This window comes from Sabethes cyaneus, chromosome 1, assembly GCF_943734655.1.
Source record: "Sabethes cyaneus chromosome 1, idSabCyanKW18_F2, whole genome shotgun sequence".
NCBI lineage: Eukaryota > Metazoa > Arthropoda > Insecta > Diptera > Culicidae > Sabethes > Sabethes cyaneus.
In genome coordinates this window covers 145,452,681-145,464,450 of record NC_071353.1, presented here as the reverse complement: position 1 = coordinate 145,464,450, position 11,770 = coordinate 145,452,681, and the positions used below count along the sequence as shown (strand labels likewise).

General features: G+C 39.5%; 1 protein-coding gene across 1 annotated transcript; it reads right to left on the bottom strand.

Moving 5' to 3' along the window:
* Nucleotides 1–2,496: 2,496 nt before the first annotated feature.
* LOC128746349 (gastrula zinc finger protein XlCGF8.2DB-like) lies at nt 2,497–3,477 on the bottom strand. Its single transcript, XM_053843402.1, has one exon. It carries the CDS (start codon nt 3,475–3,477, stop codon nt 2,497–2,499), a length of 981 nt encoding a protein of 326 aa, XP_053699377.1.
* Between the last annotated feature and the right edge of the window lie 8,293 nt (nt 3,478–11,770).

The window sequence follows — 11,770 nt, the reverse complement described above, 5'->3', positions numbered from 1 at the left end:
ATTTATGTCCCATAGTATGGTTACACAGCGAAAGTAAATTTCCCGTAAACATTACTTACTAGTTCTGTTTAAAGTTAATGAGAACCTCACATCGAATGCGTGAATCACGTCGTTCCGGAACAAACTGCCAGGTAAATATATTTGTAAGCAACTACCTAATTCTATTTGGGACCAGTAAGGAATCAAGAGAGAACACGTTGGAAAATTGTGTGAGGGATTCAGGCAAACCATGTTTGCATATTGCGTCCGTACTTCTGATCAATTAATATTATCATCAAGATCATTGATCATCCTTCTGATGCCAAACAGATCCCAAACAATATCCAAACATAACAAAAAGGCTGTGCATATAACAGCAGAGGGAGAAGTCGCGTCGCGTCGCAGGTCGTTTGCACTCTGTACGGGTCCCTAGTCTCGGTGGCCAAATTATACTGGCAGCAGCTAACGCTCAGCCAACCGTCGCGTCCAGCACTTCAATAAAACTATTTTGATTATACAGTAACTAGTATTTTACAATAACTATAAAGTTTGTCACAAAAATTGGCAATTTCTAGTATTGCATTAGAATAATCGACATTTTCCAAGCAATTGAAATAAAAATCCTCAAAATAAATTGAGAGGTTATCAAAGGGACGATTCAAATATGACGTCCACCAAATTTCTGCTTTTTTTGACCCCCCCCCCCCCCTCTCCCCTCTGTCCGATTGTGTCACAAAACTCAATTCGTTTATTGTTCAATGGTAATTTTCGATAGCCCTGAGGGCTTATTGTACCGGCTCCCGCTACTTTGGACCACTATTCCGTAGAGACTTTTTAATGCAATACACTGTGGTCTGGCCAAATGACGTTTTGCCATATCTTGGCAATCTCCTCTGGCGTCTGCTAATTCGTAATCACTTTCCTGGCGTACACACTAATTTTCACAAACTTGCTATAAAACAATTCCTATGTTCTGATGTAGCACTTGAAAGTAAACGTAAATGTGTTATAAAACATGACCTCATGATTGGGTAGGGTTAATTGAAACATCACAATTTTATTTACATTTTATTTTATTTTTTTATCTTCTAACAAAGGTTTAAGTATGAAGCTGTTTATAAATCAGTGGTTCTTTATGTAAGTTATGCAACTTATCAGTTTACACCTTCCTTCGAGCTGCGATCGACGGGCAACTGTTTAGTTGCTTCTTCTTTCTGTGCAAAAGTTACTGCTTATCGGTGTGCATTTTCATATGGTTGTTGAGGGCCTGGCGTGCGGAGAAATTTCGTTCGCAAAGCGTACATCGGTGCAATTTGGTATCTTTATTTACCTCATGTACCTTTTTATGTTTAATGAGATTTGCGCCCCTGAAAAATGCTTTTCTACACTCCGTACACTGGAATGGTCGCTCTCGGCATGTGTGCTCTTTAAGATTTTCATGAGAGGAAAACTTTTTTTTACAACGGGAACATTTCGAGCATCGTCCCTTCATGTGCACCCTCAATTGGGATTCGAGCCTATATTTTCCATGGCATACATCACATTTGAACGGCTTTAGTTCGAGATACGTGTGAATTTTCTTGTGAGCTTTAAGATGAGAAGCTGTAAAGTACGATAAACCACAAATGTCACATGGAAACGGTCGCTCATCGCTGTGAGCTGAGCGCATATGCCTTTCGAGCTGGTACGGATGTATGTGTCCTTTTCCGCAAATCGAGCATTTATGCGGCCGTTCCGAACCATGCAACTTCATATGTGTGTGAAGATATCTTTTTAGGAAAAAATCTTTATCGCAAATTTGACATTTGAATTGTTTTTTCCCCGTATGGCTTTCCTTGTGGTTCTTTAAGTCGCCGGCTGTTTTATAGGTTTTGTCGCATATCTCACACGCAAATAAACGGACGTGGGATTTTTTGTGCTTGTAGTAGCTTTGGAGTGTAAGGGACTTTCCGCAAATGTCACACTGCTTCATCGGTTTGCTTGCCTTACTACTCTGTTCGCCATCAACAGAAGCCAACGTCGCGTCGTCGCTGCAACAGAAGAGAAGGCACTGTGAAGAACATTGGAAAGCTTCAGGGTTCGGGCAGGATCTTAGTGAAGAATTTTGAAATCCAAAAGCTGATAGTTTCGAGAATTAATAAGTTGGAGACTTAACACTAAATAGGGTAAACAAGTTAAATTGAACTTCTCGTCCGTTGGTTCGACCACAATAGATGGAGGAAGAGGCACAATTTGCGTCTAATGGAACGGACTGGGTTTATAGTGAAATTCAACAAAAATCTTCCATCATTATGTGTTCGCCCTGAAAAGGGCCGATTGTTTGATTATTATTGAATATTGAATCGCGTTTCATTGGTATTGTATTGGCAATTGTTATTTTATTCTATTATGTACGGTCCCAACTTTTCCCTTTTTTTCATTCGGGTTGCTATCAAAATAGCATTTTATTCAATGTTATTATAGGACAAAGGATTCAGACATTATAAATCAATAACTAAGTAGGTTAAGCTCACACTTTCATCCCGTGATCGAGCTATTTCCGTCAACGGGCAACGCTACTGATTGTAACGACGTCGTTGGCGTTTGCCCCTTTTGCTTGTGCCGAGCTTCATGCTCGTCTGCTTCCGCTTGCTGTGCAAAGTGACAGTCACAATAGCTACATCCGTACAGTTGCCTGTCGGAGTGCACCTTCATGTGCTTGCTAAGATTATAGCGCCACCGGAAGCTTCGTTCGCAGAACGAACATTCGTACAGTTTGTTATCCTTGTGTACCGTTCGATGGTGGTTTGTTAGGTATTTAACGGCCACAAATGTTTTCCCACAATCCGTACACTTGAACGGTCGCTCTTTGCAGGTGTGCTCTTTTAGACTTTCATGAGAGGAAAACTTCACTTTACAATGGGTACATTTCAAACATCGTCCTTCCGAATGTAGCTTCATGTGCACCCTCAGGTTACTTTTGTGGACATACTGTGTATCGCACAGGTTACATTTGAACGGCTTCTGTTCGAGATACGCGTGGGTCTTCTTGTGGGCTTTCAGAGAAGAAGCCATCTTATACGAAAGGCCACAGATGTCGCAGCTAAACGGTCGCTCATCGCTGTGATAAATCATGTGGCTTAGCAGCGGGTGCAGAAATAAGAACCCTTTTCCACAAATCGAGCATTTATGCGGACGTTCCGAACCGTGCATTTTAAGGTGTCGGGCTAACTGTTCCTTGCGGAAGAAATCTCTGTCACAGATTTCACATTTGAATTGCTTTTTCCCCGAATGGCTTATCTTGTGGCTCTTCAAGTTGCCGGCTCTGTTGAAGTTTTTGCCGCACGTCTCGCACTCGAATAAACGTCCGTCGATGTGGGCCTTCTTGTGCCTCCTGTAGTTTTTGACAGTAACGAGCTTTCCGCAAATTTCGCACTTCGTCATAGGTTTGCTTTCGTCCAGCTCCAAAGACTGTTCTGTAGCGTGGAAACCTGTCCGGCCATCAACAGAAGCCGCCATCGCGTCACCGCTGCAACAGAAGAGAAGGTACCGTGAAGAATATTGGAATCCAAAATCTGATTATTTGGAGAATAACTAAGTTCGATATTCATGTCTAAATTGGACAGTGGTCCTCTTTCTCGAAATTGTGATGTGTGGTTTACTTTTTTCATTGCCGCATTTCCAATTATTTATTGTAAGGGGAGCGCCGGACAGCACCTAACACCCAAGGACACTTTATGGTTCGAATACTGCACCTCAATAACGACTGTGATATTGAAGATTGCAGTGAAACGACTAAATTCAATCTGCGGTGCGTTTTAAATAGAACCACTGCTGTGCTTTGTATTAGTAAGTTATATTACCTATCAATTGTTTTGCTTTGTCAAACAATATCAATCAAATTGTCTCTGTGCTATTTTATATTTTATCAGAAGATTTTTAATGGATATCTATACCTATAAAGAAGGATTTCTGTCTGTCTGTCCGTATGTTCCTTATAGAATCGAAAACTACTGAACCAATCGGCATGAAAATATGCATGTAGAGGTTTTTTGGGGCCAGGAAAGGTTTAAGTGATGGTTAGAAACCCCTCCCCCCACTAAGAGGGGGGGCTCCCATACAAATGAAACACAAATTTCTGCACAACTCGACAACTGATCAAGCAAATAGAACAAAATTTGGCAGTGGGTGTTTTCGGTGACAAGAATTTATTCTATGGTAAATTGAGACCCCTCCCCTCTTTATAAGGGGAATTATAACTCCTCTCCTCTTTAAAAGGGGGAGGGGGGCTTCCATACAAATTTCGTCATAACTCGAGAACTAATCAAGCAAATGGAACCAAATTTGGCATGTGAAGGTTTTCGAGGGCAAGAATATTTTCTATGATAAATAAGGACCCCTCCCCACTTTAAGAGGGGGGGCTCCTATACAAACGAAATACAAATTTCCTCATAACTCGAGAACTAATCAAGCAAATGGAACCAAAATTGACACGTGGGTGTTTTTGGAGACAAAATTTTTTTCTATGATGAATTGGGACCCCTACCCACTTTAGGAGGGGGGGGCTCCTATACAAATGAAATTCAAATTTCCTCGTAACTCGAGAACTAATCAAGCAAATGAAGCCAAATTTGGCATGTGGAGGTTTCTGGAGGCAAAAATATTTTCTATGGTGAATTAGGACCCCTCCCAACTTTAAGACGGGGTGCTTCTACACAAATGAAATACAAATTTCCTCATAATTCGAGAACTAATCAAGCAAATGGAACCATATTTGGCATGTGGGTGTTTTTGGAGGCAACCATTTTTTCTATGATGAATTAGGACCCCTTACCTTTTTAAGAGGGGGGGCTCCTATACAAACGAAATACAAATTTCCTCATAACTCTAGAACTAATCAAGCAAATGGAACCAAATTTGACATGTGCGAGTTTTAGATGACAGAAATTTTTTCTATGGTGAATTACGACCCCTTCCCCTTTTAAGAGGGGAGCTCCCATACAAATGAAATTCAAATTTCCTTATAACTTGAGAACTAATCAAGCAAATGGAACCAAATTTGGCATGTGGGAGATTTTGGAGTCTTGAATTTATTTTACGATAGTTAGAGACCTCTCACTTCTGTGGTAGGGGGATATGGACTCTCATACAAATAAAACAGAAAATTTTGCGAAACTCAAAAACTAATCGAACTCGAGAAATTCGAGACTCTTCAGTAAAACATTAGTCAATACAAGACCACAAAAACTATCTATAGTAACACTAGATCATTCAGGACGACACGGTCGCGAGTGTTGCCGGGAACCCGCCGTCGGAAGCGCCGCCCACTGGGGGGCTTGCAAAGCTCGAGATTGTGACAAAGATCATCCGAGATTCATGATTTATGTATAACACAGGTTAATTTGTGGCAATACGAAGTTTGTCGGGTCAGCTAGTTGTCTGATAAAATCCGAAAACATCAAGCATTATGGTTGAAACCTAGTTGTTCCATTGATGTAATTTTCAATTTCAAAGTTTTCCGAAATTTTGGCATCACTGGGTATGAGCGCAGCAGCTCTGGTAGCTTTGGGTAAACAAACATAGTTGCAGCAGATTTACGTAGTGAATTTTTCTACTATTAAGCTTGAGGGCCGGCAGCAATTTGACAAGAATCGATGACAGCTCGCTATCGCTGCTGGGATTTTACTTGCATGCTATCTGCAAGTTTCTTTTCTAACTGAATGTTCTAGCTGAAAACCCCCGTCCAGGGGGTTTACGCACATTGTGTAAAATATTCACAATTTTTCCTTTAATATTTATGTACGTTGGGCATGAAAATGTCTGTCATCCCCAACTGTCAATTCGGATATCAGCTAGCGCCCGAGTTAGCAAAGCTGACATAAGAAAAAGGTTCGAGGAAGTTTCCACGTGGAAAGGATGGATGGACCATGAAGGTATCATGAATATTATGTCTGATCAGAGGCGTGTATTCAGCGGCGACGACGCGCCCTTTCAGCTTCATTCGAAGTCGTGAAGTCGTTGCACAGAAAGGTTGTAGACCAAGCGAGTGATAAACAGAATAGGGATGTGAAAACTGTAATTAATTACTGATAGTTATCAGTAAGCAATAATTTCACTAAGTATCGCAGTTATTGATGCTTACTGATACAGTTACGTCGTCCCGTTAGAAAAATCAGTTGGATTAAAGTTAATGGTCGGTAGTTGCGTACGGTAGACGAAAGTGACATAATATGTCGTCATTGTCGTCAGCAGCCTAGAACCGGGGGCAAGCAAGCAGTCAAGCAAGTTTCAAGCAGTCGTCTCTATTCAACTGGATCTCGGGCCATTCGTCGCAAATTTCCCAGTCGTCTCAAAAGTCATAAATCACTATCGACTTGGTCAAGCCATCTTGCATGTTGAGTTTTCGTGTTTCCGGTGCCGGTGGGGTTGTTGAAAAGAAATGTAGTCGTTGCTCTGTCGTCCGGCATCCTTACGACATGCCCGGCCCACCGTAGCCTACCGACTTTCGTCAGATGTAGATGGGAGTCTCTGAGATGCACAAGCAGTGAAAGTATGTCGTGATTCATATACTTCTACACTTGATGAAAATCATGCCTCTCGTTTCGATACTCGCTGGTCGCAACACCACCTCAAGAGTGATGTTGAACAGCATACTGGATAAGCTGTCACCTTGTCCTAACCCGTGTTCACCGTGTCTCCAAATAGGGCTGTCGGTATTGGGCGCTTTTGGTGAAAACCGGTATTTCGGTAATGGCATAGAAAATACCGGTAATACCGGTAAAATACCGGTATTGACAGATTATGCGAAATTAATAGAAATGTTGACGTTTTTCAGTAAATATCTTTTTTTTTTCAAACTTTAGCTTCAGTATTGTTGCTCAACAAAGCGGAATTCAAGCAGATATAATGCGCTCAGCGATTTATTTCCCTTGCTAGAACGGGCCTTGTTGCCAACGTTTCCAACGATTAAAAAAACTTACACTTTCATCGAAGTTTGACGAACGGCTCTCAGCGCATAAGGATTTTTCCTTTCATTTCTTCAAATTAATAATTGGGAAACCCACTTTTAACTATTTTCAAAAAACCCTGTATTGCAGCTTCCAGCAGAATGATTGCCCCGGCCTCCTACAGTCTCTTCACGAATTTTTCCTCCATCCTTAAATCGAAACAACCTTGCATAGCGTCTTCATTATCGTTCACAGATACCTTCTCTTCTCTGTTATCAATCCGACTATTCGCAGATACTGGCTTGAAGATTTCATTTGCTTGTTTAATCAATGTATCACTCGAAAGACTTGGAAAATATTCCAAATTCTTTACTGGCAGATCCTTTCATGGCTAGAATACTCAAAAAGCGCAAAGATCCCCGTATTCTGATCAGGGCCCGGCATTATCGAAACAAATAAATGAAGCTGACTTTCTTTTACCTTCGCTTCATGCATTAAGCGACTGGTTTCATTTGTTGAACAGAATGTTTCAAGCATGCTTCAGCTGAAATTAGTGCCTGTTTCAAATGACGACGACTGACAGTCAGACACAATTTGTCGATGTTGAGTAGGTTAATTATAATGTGCGTTAAATTGTAGAAAATATTACTCAAATTCAACTCAATTGCATTCAAAGTTGCTGGCCTTCTACTGAATATTTGATAGAAAAATACAAATGAAACGTTAAAACCGGTCGTCATGATGAAGTGAAAACCATTTCATTGACGTTGCTTGAAGAAAGTTTTGAAACGACGCTGCGGCGCTGCTTCAGTTGAAACCGAAGTTTCATTACTTCATCGTTAAGTGACGATTTACTATTGTAAGTGACGTTGCTGGGTCCTGATCTCGTTTCCAAAATTCGTTATTTAAGAGCTTCGAATAATTTGGTGGCTTTTAAATATCAAGTTGTTCAAAAATAAATTGAAATCCGACGTCTGGCTCACACAATGAAACATTTTTACTGCAAAGATGCTCTACTGTACCTTAAACGGGTTCAAGATTTATAATAATATGATCCGCAGTTTTACTCTCTTTATTGCTAGTAGCATAAGAATCTCATCAGCGCCCAGTTGTTTTTTAATCAGTTTTGCAATCTGATAGAACTTAGTTCTTCTAGAGGAAACCCGCACCGCCTCTGGCAAATGCATCATTACCGGCACTGTCCTTCCCCAGTTCAGCTAGTCCAGAGATCTTTATTGTTTTGTGACTTCGCTGATTGTTCATATGAAAGAGTTTTCAAAATATTACACAGACTTTCGCTTAATTTTCGTTTAAAAGATCTGTATTCTTCAATTTTCTCCAGGTTCAGACGCCCATTTTGACAGATTAGTTGTTTACGTCAGAATGTTCTTATTCAAGAGTATGATTTCTCTTTCAAGAATATACGATTTTAAGAGAGTTTTATGGCAGTATTGTTAAGATAAACGAATCTTGCAGAAGAATGTCATCAGTTTTTGTTAAAACTATTGTTAAATTTAAGGAGCGTCGTTTTTAATCAAAAATGAAGTATCCTTTAAACCCCCTTATAAGGTGAATTACACTTATTGATAATTTAGTTTTATGGGTGATTCTTCAAGTCTCCTTAAGTCATACTTCAGAAATGTTAGTCAAATAAGATAAAATTCACTTGAGGAGAAACATTATAAAATCTAACAGACTTTGAAATGCTCTGATAAAACTACTATAAGAAATGAATAAGACCAATTTGCTATTGGATTGTTACTTGGGATTTGAAATATAATTGCCTTTCAACTAATATATGAACGAGTTAAAAATAATGACGGTTAAAATATTACCAATTAGCTAACGTCTCCTGTACATTAATAGTTCTTTTTGAAACACTGTATATCAGTTATTTTACACTTGATAACAATACAATCGAAAGTATGTAAGCAATTGCATGCAACTAATTGTAAAGCAACAATTAAAACACCCAAAACCTATGTTCGGATCGGACAGTCGCTAATTCTTCCACACTTTGTTGCAAACGCTGCATCACGTCATATGCATGAGTATTCCGTCTACCCCTTTTTCATATAATACATTTCAGTTTTGAATAAATTCGTGCAGTATGTGGATACAATTAGGCGAAAAGCAGGTTTGGTCGCTCAGTCTTTTATGACGGTTCACTTTCAGGACATCAAACTGGACTAGGTTTATCACGATCCTAGGCAATCTTGTTGAGATGAGGAGGCTTTTAGCTCTATGTGTGTTTTGACTCGTAGCCTCTTGGTATTGCGTAATACCATAGTAAAACCAGAGGTAATGATTAATACCGCGATAAAACCTTTATAAAGTTCAAGTGAAACCAAGCGACGTTAGAATTGTTACTTGGGTTGGTTTCGACTCGGCCAGTTCTGTTCTGGATTTAAAAATAGTGGATGTTGTTTATACGTAAATGATTGTCTTTCGTTTGACTGATTGTCGTCAGTATCGCTTTCCTTCAGGACACTTCCAAATTGACTTTGCTGGCAATTTGTTCTTTCGGCGAAGTTTTGTTCTATAGCGCTAATTATAGCATATTTGAATGCGCTACTGGATTAAAATAGATTAGGTGTGTCGCTAAACACGCACAGCGTTTTCTTATCTCCGCGAAAAAAATTTCCAGACTGTGTCCTGGCACAGAGCGTTGGTACACAAAAGCGAACAGCAGTATTCTCTTCTTAAAATTTCCCAGTTTTCGTAATTCGTGAATATTCCTGATCCACCCTTTTTGGGTAAGGTGGCCGTCTTTGCGATATATTCAAGTATTTTGATCCTTGTTCTACCTAAAATTGGAGAACATTTTATGCTTCACTTCCACGAACAGTTAACTTATCTTTCTAACATGATCTATGAATTCCGCTCTTTAATTATTTTGAATGATGAAACACAATTTTTCCTGCGTCAAATTTACGTTTATGCCTCAAGACGGTCTAACTTTCTAATTTAGTGCTAGCTCTGTTTTGATATATTGTACAAATCAAACTGTAACCGCCACGCATTTTCAGTTACTAGTCTTGAAATAGCGACATAAATCTGTGTAGCTTCCAGTGCTTATAAATAATATATATAAATATACCCTACCTAAAGTTGCGGCGGGGAAACAGCCTTCAGTTGATGTTTTTCGAATCATTGCTCAAACGATCATTGGTTTTGTAGATATAAATCGCGGGTTCTTAACCCTTAATGCTTAAAGAATGTTTCATTCAAATAAGGTGGATCTGAGTTTAAGAAAACATCATAGTTGCCCTGGCGAAAATTTTTTCTGGCACACTTTCCTAACACAGACATCAAATTGGTCTAGATTTAATCATCGTAAAGAATCTTCGACCTGTTGGGACGAGGAGACTTTGTTAACATAGTAAGCAGATGGTGTATTTAACTGTCGTTCCTGCCTGTAAAGCAAGACAAACAAGAAAAAATGTATAAAGAAATTTGACCTCGAAACAGTTCGTTGATTTTTCCTATTTAGTGAGTTGAAAACGAAAATTACAAGGTTTTATTGATTTGGGTCGACGGGTAGAAGATTTTCCAGTTGATTGGTGCAGCGATACCCCGATACCCTTATCCCAGCCACCTTCATGGAAGGCAGAAAATTTTATTGAATTATCTTTTGTAGCTGTTTTTCATCGCCACCCGATATTAGTCAATTTTTTTATCAAATTCGTTAGGTTTCCACGAGATTCAACCCGCTTCGATACTTGTTATGCGTGACGTTCACCAGCGCCAACAGCGTCAATCGCATGACCCCGGTGGTGATAAAATTCGCAAGGGTTTCGGTTAGAAACCACTAGAGCAAACGTTCTATTTCACCGAGAATGGGCAGACTTCTACGGATCGTTTTTCGTCGTCGTTACTCGCATTCAAAAGAAACGTTGTAATCTTACTCTGCGTAGATACACTTCGATAGAGGCCATTAGCAAGAGAGGAACGACCTTTTTCGAGTACAAATAAGGATCTAAAAGACGAGTGCAAACTCATAAATCAAATCATGGGTTTCAACCTTCTCACAGTATCTCGTCTCATTTGGGTGGTTGTTGGGAGCGCCTCATCCGATCCGGTGAAGGAAACTTATTGCTTAGCTCAACCACTAGCCAGTACCTAGCTGATCGAAGTAGAAAACACCATCAACAGTTGAGACAGGCACACTTGGATGACTGTTGATCAGTGTCGCTTTTCTCATTCATATTTGTGTGGCTCTTCGGGTGATTCAAGCCGGCAGATTCAGTACAACGAGTGCCCAACGAGGCAGTGCAGCGTGCTTTCACCCTTTCACTGTTGATCTTTAACGAACGCAATAGCGTTCACTGAATTCACACGCATTTCAACAAGTGTTTTCGATAGCAAATGAAATGTTAACCGTGAATTTGCGAAAGTTATAAAAAGTTCATGAGAACGTCGGGTAAAAAATTAAAATACATCTTTAGAAAGATTTCCTTATGTTAAACAATGTTTATTATTTCGCAGTGTAATAGGCACAGCTATCATCATTACCTTACATTCGTGCTTTTTAACGGTTGAATCAATGTTATTAAGTATCTCCCTCTTGATTACATAAAGTACTTAAGAGTAACCTATCCAATATCCTATTATGTGTTTAATCACAAGTGGGAACTTTTCAACACTATTAGATTTGAATTACTTGCCATTACTACGATTTGTTTGCTTACGAGATTAAAACCTGTGTCAAGTAAAAAAAATTAAAAATCTCAACGTAACCTAATGTATGATCTACCTAATCATTGTAATAGTGAAGTGCGACAATTTTTGTAGTAAAATTTGGAAAAAATGAAAAACATTATAAATTGAGTTTTGGTAGCGATTGGGGAAAGCGGCAGTTTGCT